Source organism: Mytilus californianus, unplaced genomic scaffold, assembly GCF_021869535.1.
Source record: "Mytilus californianus isolate M0D057914Y unplaced genomic scaffold, xbMytCali1.0.p SCAF_8, whole genome shotgun sequence".
NCBI lineage: Eukaryota > Metazoa > Mollusca > Bivalvia > Mytilida > Mytilidae > Mytilus > Mytilus californianus.
Window position 1 is genome coordinate 40163478 of NW_026262734.1, and position 16991 is coordinate 40180468.

Below are 16991 nucleotides of genomic sequence, written 5' to 3' on the forward strand. Positions count from 1 at the left end.
TTATTTAAGGTACACCAATGCTCCTTGTATTGATGCCATTCGCTTTAATATATCCAGATTGTTATTTAAGGTACACCAATGCTCCTTGTATTGATGCCATTCGCTTTAATCTATCCAGATTGTTATTTAAGGTACACCAATGCTCCTTGTATTGATACCATTCGCTTTAATCTATCCAGATTGTTATTTAAGGTACACCAATGCTCCTTGTAGTGATGCCATTCGCTTTAATCCATCCAGATAGTTATTTAAGTTACACCAATGCTCCTTGTATTGATGCCATTCGCTTTAATCTATCCATATTGTTATTTAAGGTACACCAATGCTCCTTGTATTGGTGCCATTCGCTTTAATCTATCCAGAATGTTATTCAAGGTACACTAATGCTCCTTGTATTGATGCCATTCGTATGTATGACAGTTCTTAGTATTGAACATTAATCAGAGTCTCTATTTGTTATTGCTATAATACCAAAATTGTCACAGCAGTGTTCCTTATATTTTTAAAAAGATAATGATGACATTCAGATGCATGACGGGTGCTAGTACAGAGCAGAACTCAGCTCTAGGAATGACAAATTGCAAACTTTTGATATTGTCATGTTGAAATATGATATTGATATAAATAAAAGGTGGTCTGTAATACTTGAATGAGACAGCAACGAACAAAACTAAAACATAAACGACATCTAGAGTTCAAAGTACAGTGCTCAACAATAAAGAGGTGTATATAATAGTTTATGGACTGTTATAGAACTTAACCTTTTGTATAGACAAATGTCATTTGACGAAGACTGTATGTTACCCTCTAGATATCGTCTGCTTATTTTGCCATCGGGTTGTTGTCTTATTGAAAAAAGTAAAACAACGAAAATACCGACACCCGTGCACACCTGTTTCAAGGAATTCATTCACAGAAAATTTCATTAGAGTAGTTTTCTTCGGATTGACATTTATATTGTATTTTTTTATGTGTGTTCTGACATTACCCCCAAAAAGTATTAAACCCTGTTTTTAGTTTTATTATTTGTACTTAAGTCGTTGGCTTTCTCAATTTACAAGTCGTCGCATTCAAAACATTAATCTTATGACAATTACTAACATTTTAATGTCAAATGTTTTCACTTGTGAAACCTTTTATTTTAGAAAAGAATCTAGTATTTCCTTAACCGACAGATGAATCGGTTGTTTGATGTTTTTTTGTTGTTGTTTATGCGAAATATAAACTGGTATTGTTAATATAAAATTTTAATTTGAAATTTCTAGAAAAATTACAGACCCTTATGTTCGAAGTTTTGTTGTTTTTACACGGTAAATAATTTCGTTTACATGTTTTTAAAAATGGTGGATTAAACCTAGTTTTACAACTAGCTAAACCTTTCACTTGTATGACAGTCGCATATAATTCCATTATATTAACAACAATATCTGAACAAAACAAAGAGACATAATAGGAAAAAATGTAAAAAAAATAGGGGTGCATTATTTAACATTGTGTTATAATATTAATCACTATACAAACAGATGAATATGTCAACAAAGAAAATCAAAATGGCATAAAGACAAAGCACATAAGCAAAAATGAATGCAGGAGTACAGAAAATGACTATAGCACAATAACACAATGGCGGGATGTATCGAGCCACGCCAAAAGGATATTACCAAATATGGACTAAAAATAAAGGTTAATAATTTACAAACACATATAAAAGAACACTATAACACGTAATTAAGATGATAAACAACGTCAGTACCTAGAACTTATACTTCAAGACCAAAACTTGACGTTTACTCACGTGTCTATTTATCAATCTATACTTTATTTTGAAATATATTAGTCTGTTACTTCAATTTCAGATTGCAGACCAGAAATCAATTTAGACTATGATAGTAAACCAATTAAAGACAATGGTGGCACACACATTCCCATTGGTAATAATGGTCACGTGGATTCTGTTGCTAAAGCTGGTAGATTTAACGGCATCGGACAATTAACGATATGGTTGTATTCAAATATTGACTTTGGACAAAAATTGACAATAAGTTTTCGTTTCTACGATTTCCCAGGAGGCCCGGATGAACAAGTTTTAGTTTCTAATTGTAAGGATCATCATTTAGGTGCTGTTGAAATTGCATTAGCGCCAAGAAATAAAGAAGTTATTTTTAGAGCAGATACCGTTTCTAGTGGACCTGCCGAAATCCGATTACCATATAAGGTAAGCATACAAATCAAGAGTTATTTCATTTGCAGTTGGCAATATTTTAGTATATACGCTCAATGAAAGATGCTGTTTATTGGAATACTGGTTAAAAGAAGGACTCTGTTTTGTTTTTAGAATAACCTGAAGAAATTACAGATTTACAACTAGAATTAGGTAAATAAACTCATCATAGATACCAGGATTGGAATTTTGTATTTGCGCCAGACGCGCGTGTCGTCTATAAAAGTAAATCGCATTCGACACATTTTAAGGTCTGGTTATGTAAATACCTCTATTAAAATTTTAATTTTGAAAAATATAGATATACCTTTATGCAAAACAATAATAATACAAATCTATAACAGTAATACGAATGATTTCATAGGCGTAGGTTTTGTGACCTTGAATGTGCAAGCACGCAGTCCTTCTTCACAATATATTAGATACAGTGCGATATTGAACACCCGTGCACACCTGTTTCAAGGAATTCATTCACAGAAAATTTCATTAGAGTAGTTTTCTTCGGATTGACATTTATATTGCATTTTTGATTTGAGCGTTTGTTCTCATGTTCTGACATTACCCCCAAAAAGTATTAAACCCTGTTTTTAGTTTTATTATTTGTACTTAAGTCGTTGGCTTTCTCAATTTACAAGTCGTCGCATTCAAAACATTAATCTTAAGACAATTACTAACATTTTAATGTCAAATGTTTTCATTTGTGAAGCCTTTTATTTTAGAAAAAAATCTAGTATTTCCTTAACCGACAGATGAATCGGTTGTTTGATGTTTTTTTTTGGTTGTTTATGCGAATTATAAACTGGTATTGTTAAATAATATAAGATTTTAAATTGAAATTTCTAGAAAAATTACAGACCTTTATGTTCGATGTTTTGTTGTTTTTATGTAAATAATTTCTTGTTTACATGTTTACAATGCATTTCGTCGTACATTGTAAGTCGTAAACAATGTACGATAACTTTTGCTTTAGTCATGTTAGTATCAATCATTTGTGTGGTTTTGAAAGAAATGTTCAGAGGAATCGTTAAAGATCCGGCTTTCGTAGTTTTATGAATTTTACCATCAAAACCTCTTTAAAGTATTAAAATGAACACAAAAAAGGAGTACCTCATCACAAAATAACGAATTCCTCACACGAGAAGATTATTCGTATCAGTTGTACATAAATCCTCTGTTTATACATTGTGTTATTTTATGAATCACGAACCTTATGTTGCAAATCCTAAAGTAAATTTTATTAATACATTGCTTCTATTTTATTGAGAAGTCTCGTATCTTATAAAACATTTGGCTTTGACTTTTCCCTCTGAATGAAAACACCATATTATTAATTTCGTTCGTTTGAAGCGCTTTTCTGGATTTACCTTCACAAGGATCGTTCAAACACAAACATCGAAATCCAGGGATGTATAATACCGTATAGCGGGTTATTTTCAATGGGTGTTTATTTTCGCTTATTTTGGCGGATAAGGGAAAATCGCTAAATTAATTTCCGCGAAAATTTATGCATACGTTCTGTACTTTCTAATAGCTAAAGCGTTTTGAAAACTCGATTTTTCCTGTTCGTCGGATCAATAATGGTTTATTAATTTAACCAACATAAATGCGAAAGGCTATTGTTCCCTGGCTGTCAGGTGTGTATTAGTGAATTGGTTACATAATAAAATAATTAATAATTTAAGAGTGTAAGGTACTCTATCAGGTATTTAATCCAAATTAATTAGTGTCAATTTATAGTCAATTTTAGTTGCAAGTCACTCATGATAATATTTAACTGCACCCATTTCAGTATCCGCCAAAAATTAAATTGTAATTAAAGAATCCGCCAAAATAAAAACCGCCAAAATTTTCGTATACTTTGTTGCCCCTAAATCGCGAAATTTACACCCGCGAAAATAACCCGCTATACGGTACATAGAATCGTTAGGAACTAAAGATGATTATTAAAAGCAGCTCGAACGTTAGTGAATTCGTAATGTTAAAAAAAGGAAAGAAGATATCAACATGATGAAGCAGATATGTCAAAGAACAAAGACTATGTCGTGGCTAAATGAAAAAGACAGACAGACAACACTCCACTTAACACTACAGATAAGATTAAAGTTTAGTATCACTAACTCAACCAAAAACAGTGATTAACTCATCTGTTCCTGAAGTGTAAGTAGTTCCTGCTCAACTAGTGGCACTGTAACTCATAATCAGTTCTTATTTAGTGAAAGGTCGCATTCGACATCAAATTATTCTTAGTTACATACATTGAATGGCCTCACATATGATCAGACCTCCATGGATTAAACGGTATGTGAAAGTAATTATTTACGTAAAAAACCATTGAAACTAAAAACAATTTATCATTATTTACTTGTTTGTCAACAGGATAAAGCATGGAAAAATGTCACATACGTATATGATGGAACAGCATTAAGGGCAAAGGTTGATGATGAAGAACAGGCTGTTTCCATGAAAGGTAAAATCATGATTCTTTTTTTGTGTATAGAAATGTGTTATAGTTATAATAAAATTAGTCGGATCACATACAAGGCTTAAGATGCAAAAAGTATGCTGTATACCTTGTATAACATATGATACTGACTTATATTTATATCCTCAATACCAAGTCAAACTTATCGATCATCCACGGGATGTTTTGTATATTGATTTGATCTTAATGTGGTCTGATCATTACAATAACTTTCTGTGTCATTTTTGTTACTTTACAGGAAATAAAACATTAAATGCTAATTTACGTTTGAATTTTCTTTGGGTACAAAACAGTGTAAAGGGTTCTTCATCATATGCACCATATTTTCTGTACACTCAATAATCGTCCAAACAGTTCTTCGTGTGGTGGCCGTAGTGATTCTGGTGACAGGTATATTAGATATCCTCTCTATTTAAAAAACCTATGAAATAATGTCAGTAAGAAAAAAAAAAGATTAAAGAATTGGCTGAAACAAAAACTGAACTTGGTTAACTTATTAACAGTTAATTGCTGGCGTGACAAACGGTTAGATATTATGTACTGTTAAAAGGTCGTATTATGACATATATTTAAGTTTAGGTGAGCTGTTTGGCTGTCATGTAAAAGAAATAATTGAATTGTTATCTTTTGTTTCCATGTTGTTGCATTTATTCATTTTTATTCATTCTAATGCATTTCGTTTGTAACGATAATTTTCGTTGGACGTTTACAAATATTTTGAAGAGTTAGATTCCACGTTCTACCAGTCCGTAGCTAAGGAAAGCCACCATTCTAAATTCCGAATTTTTGTGGAATGTAATTTCTCAAAAAAAACAAAAAAAACTCAAAAAAGTCCCATTTCGTGCCTCAAAATCTTCCTTTTGTGAATATTTAAACCATTCAAAATCATACAAAATGTATAAATACGTCTGCTGTTTGACATCAATAGTATACCTATGACGTCACATTGTTTAGATACCAAAGACAATAACAGTTTTTCGTACCTTTTCATGTATGACAATTTTAAGCCAAATATTTACTTAGAACTAATTTATTTAAACATGTAGCATTAGAATGGAGATAACTGTATTGTACTTTAAGCTTGGTTTTCGTAAAACTTGATTTTTACTGTCGCAAATATCCGTTTACCTATCTCCGCTACGCGTCGCCAGGTAAACTCAATTTGCGACAGTAATATCTACTTCTTACGAAGGCCAAATTTAAAATACAATACAGTTATCTACTAATTTTGACCATTCAGATTTATCGTATTTTCTTACAATATATTTGAGTGGCAACATGCAAGCTACTTGGTAGTACAGAGGCTTATACTTCTATGCAATGAGGCATGCTTCAGAAATCTGGTTAGTGATTTTTGCTGCGTCTGTAAACATTTGCGTTATCACAACTTAGGTAGACATTCGATGATTTGGAGCTTGTAATACGGTGTTGTTGCTTATCTAATAGCTCGAGCCATTTACTGACCTCTCTCTACAAGAGTTGTGTTTAGTTGGAGATAATAATCCATCAAACACCAAAATGACACGAGAGTGAACACTTGTACATATATATACAACCAAATAAGTTTTCAATAACAAGCAAAAAACTAATATCCTTAGAAAAGTCGTAAAAAGCCTTTGATAAAACACATTAAAAAAATTAAAAGATCGTTCAAGGGAAATTGCCTTAATTTATGAAACAAAAACATATGGCCAGAAGGTAACGGCATCTACTTGATTAAGGTTATTTTACTGTGATTGGAATAATTGAACCATCCTCTAATATAGAACAGTGGTATAACAACTGAGCAATTGTATAAACTAAAAATTATCAAAATAAACTCATACCTTGCCATTAATTTAAGTTTTTGGAATATTTTGAATTTTCAGACTATTCCGTGTCTTTTACACTACAAACTTGTGGCATTGCGTTTCGTTTGAAACTTTTGTTCACAACAAAACAAAATGGTTAAAATAAAACAAAGAAGAGAAAAATTCAAAAACTTTATTAAGTAAAGAATAAAATTCTCCATAACCATATCACAAACGAGATTGTGCAAAGTAAAAATTCATTCCAACTCTGAAGATATCAATCGAGACCCTCTTAATGTCACAACATACAAGAGAAAACATAAATACAAATTCCCATGGTATACGAACTTGTCCTACTATAAACCATCTCTAATGAAGCATAATGTGACAATCCATGTAAACTGTCGCTATAATCATCCATCTTCATTTGACATTATAAGGTTTCAAGCTAAATAATGGAATGTAATTAAATAGTCTACTACTTCTTTGTTTTTTTACTATCGTATCATGTATTACATTAAAACATTAGTCAGAAATAATAGTTAGATGTTAACGGACTTTAACACGTATTACAAAAAAGGAATATAATAAGAAATAACAACTAGGAAAATAAGATACTATAATGAAAATAACAAAACCAAAATTTTCTTTCTTTTTACATTTACGTATCACGCAAAGTATAAATACAATCTTCAACATTTTCGTCCATTATTTCAGATAAATTTGGACGTACTTATTCATCATTAATTTTCACCATGGTTAAGTATTTCCGAGTATCTAAGATACTGGAACAATTGATTTATTATGGAAACTTATTCGATTTCTTGTATCAAGTTTTTCAATGATCTTTTAAGAGTTAGATGTATGTACCATCTAGTATAAAAAGTGTATGACAGTACTTAATAAACACGGTTCACTCATTTAAAAAAAAATTAACAGACTGACATAATGATATTTAAATGATGTCGTGATCTTAAACTTATTAATGATTATCTATTTGTTGTCATCATCCATCAAGTTGACTTTAAAAGATTAATTTCCGAACAGACATCATTTTCAATGGACTTTCAAATTGCAAATACATGTAAAAGAATAATAATACTAGTTTTTGGTGCTTTGAATTTTTTGTTGAAAGTTCTTACCATGCCAACATTTTATAGGTAAAGTTGAACGAGTCTAAACAAGAGATTATAACCGATTTAAGACTTAAGGGAGTACACAAATGTAAGAAGATCCATGTCTGACCTGTTTTTTTCATGAAAATAAAAGTTTGCACAGCAGATGATATATACTTATCGGTCATATTTGCTTTTTTCTTTATTGTTTTGTCATCAAATTGGCTGTTTACTGTTTGAATTGTTTCGCATTCATGCATTTTTAGTTTTTTGCGTTTTGCTCATTGTTGAAGGGTGCGCAGTGACCTATAGTTGCTGACATAATGTATATCTACATCATTTGGACTCTTGTTAATAGTTGACTCATCGGGAATCATACCACATCTCCTTATTTTCATATAATTTAGGAAGTTGAACATTTGAGTCATATTCCTGACTTGGTACAGACATTTCCTGTGTAGAAAATGGTGGATTAAACATGGTTTTATAGCTAGCTAAACCTCTCGCTTGTATGACAGTCGATTTAGAACAATAACAGTTTATTTTCTTTGAATATAAGAATCTTTTTAATAAAGGAGGGTTATCTTTATCATTTTTATTAAAGTCACATAATCCACTTCTCTGTATCTTCTAATTTTCTTACATTCTAGATCACTTGTTTATATAAAATGAATATCTTAAATACATATTTGTAGTTGTTAAACTTAATTACTGCATAGTCCAATTTTCTTTCGTATTTCAGAATTTAGTATCTTTAATGGATATGGCTACATTGCGCACATTAAATAATAATTTATTTTTAACAGCGATCAATTTTAGAAGCTGTTCACCGGTTTTATAGGTTAGGTGTGACAATATTGAATAAACTCATCATTATACCAGGATAAAAAAATGTATGCTAGATGCGCGTTTTGTCTACAAAAGACTAATGAAAATATCCCTGTGATATTTTTCACCTCTTTTTGTCATCAGTCATGCAATACTAGTTGTTTAATCATTGTACTCCTATTGCCAAATCTCTTAAAAAAATACGATTGATACATCTCAAATCCATTAAAATGGTTTTGATTTATTATTCCCCCATGCAACTAAGTTGCGTAGGGTTTAATGTTTTTGACCCGTCCATCTGTCCGTCCGTCAGTCCTGTTTTTTGTCATCGCAACTCTTCTGACACCACATACAGAATTTCATGAAACTTTGAAGATAATAATGACATACTTTGTAGATGTCAATATCACCAGAAAATCAGGGATTTAATGTTTTTCTTGGAGTTTATGCCCCTTCAAACTTAGAATTTTGGCCATAATTTACTGCTGCAACAGTTTATCATCGCAACTCCTCAGAAACCACACAACAGAATTTCATGAACAATGTAGTTAATAAGGATATATTTTATAGATGTGCATATCGACAGAAAATTATGATTCAATGGTTTTTATTGCTTTTGAAAAAAATGAACACATGAACTTGGAATTTTAAGCCCAGTAACAATGAAGGGCTTGGGCTATAGAGCGTGCTCATAAAGGTTCTTCAATTTTGGTGTGTATGTGCTCTGGTATGTCTGTTGAAAGCATACTTGTGAAAGTATTGCAAGGCGTGAGTGCAAGACATATCCCAAAAGGAACATTTGTCAGTCATCTGTATATAGGTCTTTGCTCTGTCTGCAATTGCAGGTGAAAAGTATCTCTTTCGATATTTGGTGATTTTTAGCGATCACGACCGTTTTGTCAATAAATAAAACTTAGGCTTTTATTGTTTCACTGCTTGTCTCATTGACAATAACCCTTCTACATTATTCATAATGATATTTCTGCTGTACCCCAATTTTTGACAATATAATGTAATTCTATGCGACTGTCATACAAGTAAGAGGTTTAGCTAGCTATAAAACCAGGTTTAATCCACCATTTTCTACATAAGGAAATGCCTGTACCAACTCAAGAATATGACAGGTGTTTTCCATTCGTTAGATGTGTTTGAGCTATAGATTTTGCCATTTAATAAAGGACTTTCCGTTTAGAATTTCTCTTCGAGTTCAGTATTTCTGTCATTTTACTTTGTTCTTTCCAGGTCAAAACAGAGATATTAAGATATCTTTGTTGTTTTTTTTAATATGCTTTGATCCATTTGATTCAACACAATAAAGCAAGAATATAATTCGTCTCTTTGTAAACCAGCTGTTACATAATATGTATAATTGTTAACTTTTTACACATTGTGACTTGGATGGAGTGTTGTCTCATGGGCACTCTTACCACATCTTATTTCTATTGAATGTCATTGTTGGTGTTTTTTTGGTCTATTTCATACTATAATTTCTCAAATATTCAGTGGTACATATATTTAATTTTAATTTTCTTTGTCTTGCAGGGCATTTAGATACACGATCAGGTGGATTTGAGATAGGGATGTGCAACAGACGTGGATATGTTGGATATATTGATGATGCAAGTTTTTTTTTCTCAAAACCGTTTAAAGTTTACTTTATTTCTGCTATCTTGTAAACTTTTGTCATCGTCTTACTTTTCACATTTATAAAACTCGAACCTTTCTTTATGTGAGCATCACATAGAAAATGCATCAAATAGCTAGTTCTTACTACAATCAAAACAAGTGGATTCCTGTCTTTCATGACAGTAAATATACTTAGCACATACTTACAACTTATCGTCCAATCAAATTGCTTATATTTGCCTTCTAAGTTTATCGTACATTCTTTTTTCATTGTACTAAGTAACTATGCATGAATGACCACAAGGGTAAGATTTCATTGTATCGTAATCAAGATATTAAAAACAAAATTTGACACTGGCTATTTTAGAATAAAATGCTATGTCCCAAATTAGTTTTCACATTGATTTTTATATATCCTGCTATTAAAACCTTTGATTTTAAAACATATTTTTGACAACTGCAAGTTTCTATCATTTAAATAAAGAATAACTAATATGGTCTTTAATACCTTGATTATAGTACCAACCTATCATATAAGTGTGGTAATTTATCATCCATGCAATTAGTTTGTACACAAAAAAGTATGTACTATGAAACCTTGTGAAGGGAAATTAAGGCAACTCGATGATCTTGTTAAAACATGATCTATTTCATCATGAATTGAAAAACCTTGATAATGTCTGAAGGGAATGTGCCACCTATATCTATATTCTGATAAAGCTTTAGGTTTTTACTTTGAAATGAAAAGAAAACCAATAATTTTTCAAATTGATCTATTGCTACATATAATTGCTTTTTAATGCCTAACCGCAAAATTTTCTATGGCACACCTATCTATATTTAAAAAAAATATTATAGCACTGTTTTACTGTGAAATTGATTTTTGTTTTCAAAACATGTAACGCTCCTACTGCAATTTAAATATGTATGCCTGTTTTGGTCAATTAATTATTTCATCTCAGCATTTAAATAAGGACATGTAGAAAGACACCGCTATATATAGATATGCAAACTTACACCAGCAGCTACCATCTTTTCATTCTGAATACCCATGATACTAGTGAATGAATTTACAAAACATAAAACTTAGTTAATGAACTTTGTTTTACAAACACCTGTGATACAATAGTCAGCCAAAATAAACTATCAACAGACCAATTAAAAGATAACTCGAGTTGTAAATATGTGCTAAATTGGATAGTCTATGAAAAGGTATATACTATGAAATTAAGAGCTCGGGGCAAGCCCCTCTCTCTAAAAAGTTAAATCACAAAAATACTGAACTCCGAGGAAAATTCAAAGTCCCTAATCAAATGGCAAAATCAAAAGCACAAACATATCAAACGAATGGACAACAACTGTCATATTCCTGACTTGGTACAGGCATTTTCTTATGTAGAAAATGGTGGATTAAACCTGGTTTTATAGCGCTTAACCTCTCACTTGTATAACAGTCACATCAAATTCCATTATATTGACAACGATGCGTGAATAAAACAAACAGACATAAAAGGTAAAAATGTCAAAATAGGGGTACAGCAGTCAACACCGTGTCCCAATCTTAATCACAACAAAACAAACAAATATTTAACAAAGAAGCACAAAAAAGCATATATCACATTTAACAACCTCGTTCATTGCTTACTTATTTTTCTATTTTATTTATGTATGCCAAATCAACCCATAAAGGATCGAAGGATTTTAAGCACTGGTTTAACATTAACTCTGGCGTAGAATCGCGTGTTTGACGTCAGAATGTAAACGTCACACAGGTAGAGATATAAAATAATTTTGTCGTTCAAAGTATGCAAAAATTATAATAGAACAATAACACAATGGCGGGATGATTAAAGTACAGAGACACGTCATATGTATCAAAGAAACATATAAAGTCACACGGACAAAGCACATACGTAAAAATGAAAAATGATACAAACAACACAATGACGGGATGCATAAGTACAGAGTCACGTTAAATTTCATAGTATATACCTTTCATAGACTCACCGATACGTTGACATTTCTTTGTTAAAAGGAGATAACGTACATGACGCAGAGTTATTGTGAAAGGAATTGGTTTAATCTAGCCGAATCATGTGCATTAGATGACTGTAGATTTATTGTTTTGAAAATTCACACATTTACGCTTTCTTAATGGCAAATTCCATAACACTACGATCGAAATGTTTCCTAACCTGTTTTTTTATTCTTTTTTTTAATTGCCTGTTTTTTTTTTCTTTTACTTTCCCGCATTTACACATATTATTGTTCTTGGACTTTGCGTAATATATATTTTTCTTTTTTGCAGTTGAAGATCCATCGCTGTGTAAATATAGACTATGTTATTGGAAATGGAAAAGGACCACTGAGACCATATGATGCTAGAGACTCTTACCTAGATATTCGTGGACCTTGAAAGTTACTTGACAACTAAATAACTTTGACACTTTTTTCTGTAAATCTTTTTTGAAAATAACATATACGTTCCGCTGCTAGGTCGTTCCGAGAAAAAATAGCTAATCTTGATGAATTTTGAAATTCTATTTCACAAGAACTGAATATGTTCCCCTTTTTAGACAAGACCATTTACCGCGTTGAACATCAGCCATATTAAATAAAAAAAGGATAGAGAATAAACGGGGAAATCTTCGAACTTGTTCGGTTTCTTTTTCACATTGGTATTGGTATATTCTATAATTACGAAAATTTCTTATACAGCAACAGCAGTCATTTGTCTCTTTGTTACGATGTCGTCAGAATTTTTAACCATGCTCAATTACCGACCCAACTGACCAATTACAAGGGCAATGTAGGTGACCAATGAAAACATTGAAATAGACATACATAAAAAGGACGATGAGCACTAACCATCGGAGTATTGTAGGGTTCAATCACTCCTTTTATATTATTTTCGATTTCAGCTTTACTTTATGGTATGGTACCGAACTTATTTTTAAATTAACGAATGAAAAATACATAATAAAACAACTGTGTGGAAGAAAATACAAAACAAAGAGTTAGATGTCATAATTAGTTTTATAACAATGTTTCGTGTGATTTCATGTATGAAAAGAATAAAATCCGTTTACATATAAATATATATCATTATGATCAAAATAATGTTTTGAACATATAATACTCAGTGCATATCAATTGTGTTTTTGTAGAAAATAATAGTACAGCTTTGCATTGTTTATCATAATAACCAGTCAATAATTCATAGTTTCTGTTTTGAGAAGTTTAAACATTTATTTCAATGTAATGAGTATCGTAAATTGAAAACAATAATACAATATCAATGCAATTATTTATATTTATCTGTAGCTGTTTATAATCGGGCTTTTAATTCCGAATATATTCACTAGTGGTGAATACAGTGTAAATGAACTATTTACATTTATCAAAATAAAAAAAAAAAACATTTCACGACATATGAAAATAAATATTTTGAGTTAAAGGAAAAAAAAACCCAGTAATCTCAAACATGGTCACAATAAATTTGAAATTTATATTTATATCATATTATGCAAGTCTTTGACAAAAGACATATATATTGTAAGTACATGTGTCCTACGAACTTAACAACAAACTTGTATTTACAAACAAAAAATATAGACAATATAAAGACAATATATATAATTATATTACATGCTTTTGTTTTTGATCATCGAGAGTAAAAACAAACCGGACGCTTTCAGCATTATTTACTTGCAGATAAATGAAATCATCAATGCCAGTCTCCATATGATTGAAGGAAAGTTGATCGGTAAGATCAGAAATGCGCTTTAAAATACGCTACCGGACCTTAAGCAAAATGGATGAGACATATATAGTTTCAGTCAGATTTTGGTGAATATAAAGTATTGCATCTTCAAATATTTCATCAACAATCTATTTAATAACATATCAAAAATGTACAGCACTTGGCCTTTATACAATATTTGTTAAGACGTTACACACGATTAAGTATTATTTGCATACAGATTATCTCTTGTTATTTTTAACATCACCAATAAAATTGTGTGATAAGTAAAATATTCTATACAAACATATCATTTTATAGAGAAGTATAAAGGTTATTGCAACTAAGATATTTCTTTTTAACTTTTCATATATTCTCAATTGGAATCGATTATTTGCTTAAGGAGCGATAAAACCTTGTGAATAAAATGGTTGATTGACAGCTTTTTAAGTGAATAAGTAGTTCATACTGGCTGGAATGTTGTTGCATCCGTTGTAGACTGTCCACTGAAAAATAAACAGAAGTAATTATTGAACATGTAGTAATGAATTAAACAATTTCTAGATATCTTCCAAAATATCAAAAAATAGGATTGACAAAAATACTACTTGAATGACTTAAGACGAAAAAAATGGAGTTTGATACAGTAACATGAAAAGTTTTGTGAGGGTTTTTTTTATAGAGAAAATCGCAAAGATACCCATCCCAACGTGAAACTTTTGTTCTTCATGATATTAGATTAAAATCAAGGACAAACACGAAAAATACCTCACAAAGAAGTTTTGTCATTTAATTGTGAAATTTAAATTCCACGGAAATAAACCACTTAAAACGACGGTTGTCATATTTGTACCAGAATCTGCCTACCCTTTTACAGTAGCTAAGATCACCCCGGTTGTTTGGGTGCGTGTTGCGCATTCCTCAGTTTTCTTAGTAAAGGCTTATGGTCAATAGACTGTTGATTTGACCGATTTGAATGCCCATTATCCCACCGACTGATTTTTGCAATCAACAACGGGTTTATGTTAGTTTAAGTTGTATAATGAAAGTATATAAACCTTCAAGCTAATGGTAATAGAAAGAACAGCAATTAACTGCCTCAATGGAAACATTTAAGTAAATTTATAATGAATACCCTATTGTTTACACAAGACGCATTAGTGTTTCAAAATAGTCAAACGGCCAAATCAGGTAAGAGTTGAAAAGCATTCACGGCCAAACAGTCTTTTGAAAGTTAGGTTGATTTTCTAGGCACTTTATACATATTCTAACGCCTGGTATTTCTTAATCATAAGAAATCCGATGGACAAGGTTTAATTTGCAGTTGTCACTACACATAGGCAGACATATACATATATTAATTTACAGTGATTGTATGCTTCTAAAAATAGATAAGCATCCTGTAATTATACTGAAGAGATGAGTAGATGATCATTTCTGTATACTAGAAGAATACTTCGTGTATTGTATCAGATATCCTTGTTTAATTCCTACGAGAAATTAACACCTCCCGAAACGAAAGCTGATTTTTATCAGCTATAGTTAGAGGAGGGGATAAGGTGTCTGCGCAATGCTAGGTGGTGTTGTCGTAGAAGTTAGAAATAATAAGTATAGGTCCAGCCCCGCTCGGGGAGGAAGTAAAGAAACAGATCTACTCTAACATCGTTAGGTTGATTTTCTAGGCACTTTACATATATATATATATATATATATATATACACAAGTGTAAATTGAAAACAACGTTCAAACCTATGATTGCGTTGGTTAAAAACCGCATTTTTTATACGTGTGCATGTAAAACAAATTTCTTGGTAGAGGGGTCTGAATACAGCATAAACAACATTTTCCAAAAGACCAAAAGAGTGAAAAAGTATATTTTAACAAAACGCATTTGACTAACAGGTCGAACAACGGATGTTTCCTGCTGACTACCATTGGCGATTGCCAAATAAATTGATCAGCAGATTTAACAAAATGGATCGTAATATTAATTTAATACCAAATAGAAAACAATTAACTTGCAGAAAGATGGTATTCCACAAACTTGAGGTGCAAAAATTTGTACACCATATTCGGATTTCGACAATTAATGTCTCTTCAGTGATGTTAGGGATCGAAACGGTATTTGGAAGGCCATATAATTTACCTCAATTTAGGATAGACTCTTGAATTTTAAAGAGTCGAAATAGGATGAACGGATCATATAAACCATAAGGAAATTTTAATACAAGCCCAAACGAAAAAATATAAACAAGTCTAAATTGAAAACCACGTTCAAACCTATGATTGCGTTGGATAAAAACCGCAATTTTTATACGTGTGCATGTAAAACAAATTTCTTGGTAGAGGGGTCTAAATACAGCACAAAACATTTTCCAAAAGACCAAAAGAGTGAAAAATATATACATATATGCATGCCCAACATTAGGAATGAATGGTTTTCCTGGTTTCAGTCACTCGTATTTGTTCTTCGTTTAATCGGTAATTTTTCTGTAAATTTATTGATTATAAAACCATTCGAAACACAACCCGTAGAATGTATTGACACAACAAAATGTGGCATAACTTTTAGAAATTGTTTACTTATCAAAGCACTTCAACATCGTTATTGATTTGACCTACGATTCGAGTACCGCTAGTGAGTATTATTTAGAAACATGCAACGGGGAATAATTTATATACCTGGTATCTTTGATGAGTTTATACCATGTTATCTATCAAGAAAGGTTGTTTCTCTTCTGTATATACCAATCCATTATAACATTCACATAATAGATGTATACAAAAATAAATTTACTTACGTCATAAATATCGCCTACAAATGGTCCATTTCCATCAAAGGGTTGTCCAACATTTAATGCCCCATTACATGCAAGGAAATCTTTTGGCGCTATTAGAAAATTAATCATGCATTAGTTAGTGTATTGTTTAGATAAAAATTATTAAAACGTTACCGTAGACGTATCTAAATGCTATATTTAGGTCCAGTTGTCTTTTTTTTACCTTTTCAATATCACTTGTTTAAAGTCATTCAATTAAATAAGCTTTATTAAATTAAGGCCGTGTATGTTAGTATCACCACAGTTTCGCTTTGCAAATATGTCATTAACTTATATAAAAGACAAGAATAAACCACGAGTAAATAAAGTTTGACACGAATGCGATATACAAGCCAATTACAACCCAA

The 16991-nt window shown here is 31.2% G+C and overlaps 2 protein-coding genes across 6 annotated transcripts in view; one reads left to right on the forward strand and one right to left on the reverse strand.

Moving 5' to 3' along the window:
* Positions 1-12711, forward strand: part of LOC127711470 (shell matrix protein-like) — a 31528-nt gene extending 18817 nt beyond the window's left edge. For all 5 annotated transcript variants that reach the window (XM_052217541.1, XM_052217542.1, XM_052217544.1 and 2 more), the window contains 4 exons: positions 1857-2215; positions 4598-4688; positions 9979-10055; positions 12371-12711. In XM_052217541.1, coding sequence (XP_052073501.1) covers positions 1857-2215; positions 4598-4688; positions 9979-10055; positions 12371-12478 — 635 coding nt within the window. In that variant the 3' untranslated portion in view covers positions 12479-12711. The remainder of the gene's footprint in view (positions 1-1856; positions 2216-4597; positions 4689-9978; positions 10056-12370) is intronic.
* Positions 12712-13079: 368 nt separating this feature from the next.
* Positions 13080-16991, reverse strand: part of LOC127711463 (uncharacterized) — a 35905-nt gene continuing 31993 nt past the window's right edge. The window contains exons 24-25 of the mRNA XM_052217528.1: positions 16606-16694; positions 13080-14310 (exon numbers count right to left, since the gene is read on the reverse strand). Of these exons, the coding sequence (XP_052073488.1) occupies positions 14251-14310; positions 16606-16694 (149 nt within the window). The 3' untranslated portion in view covers positions 13080-14250. The remainder of the gene's footprint in view (positions 14311-16605; positions 16695-16991) is intronic.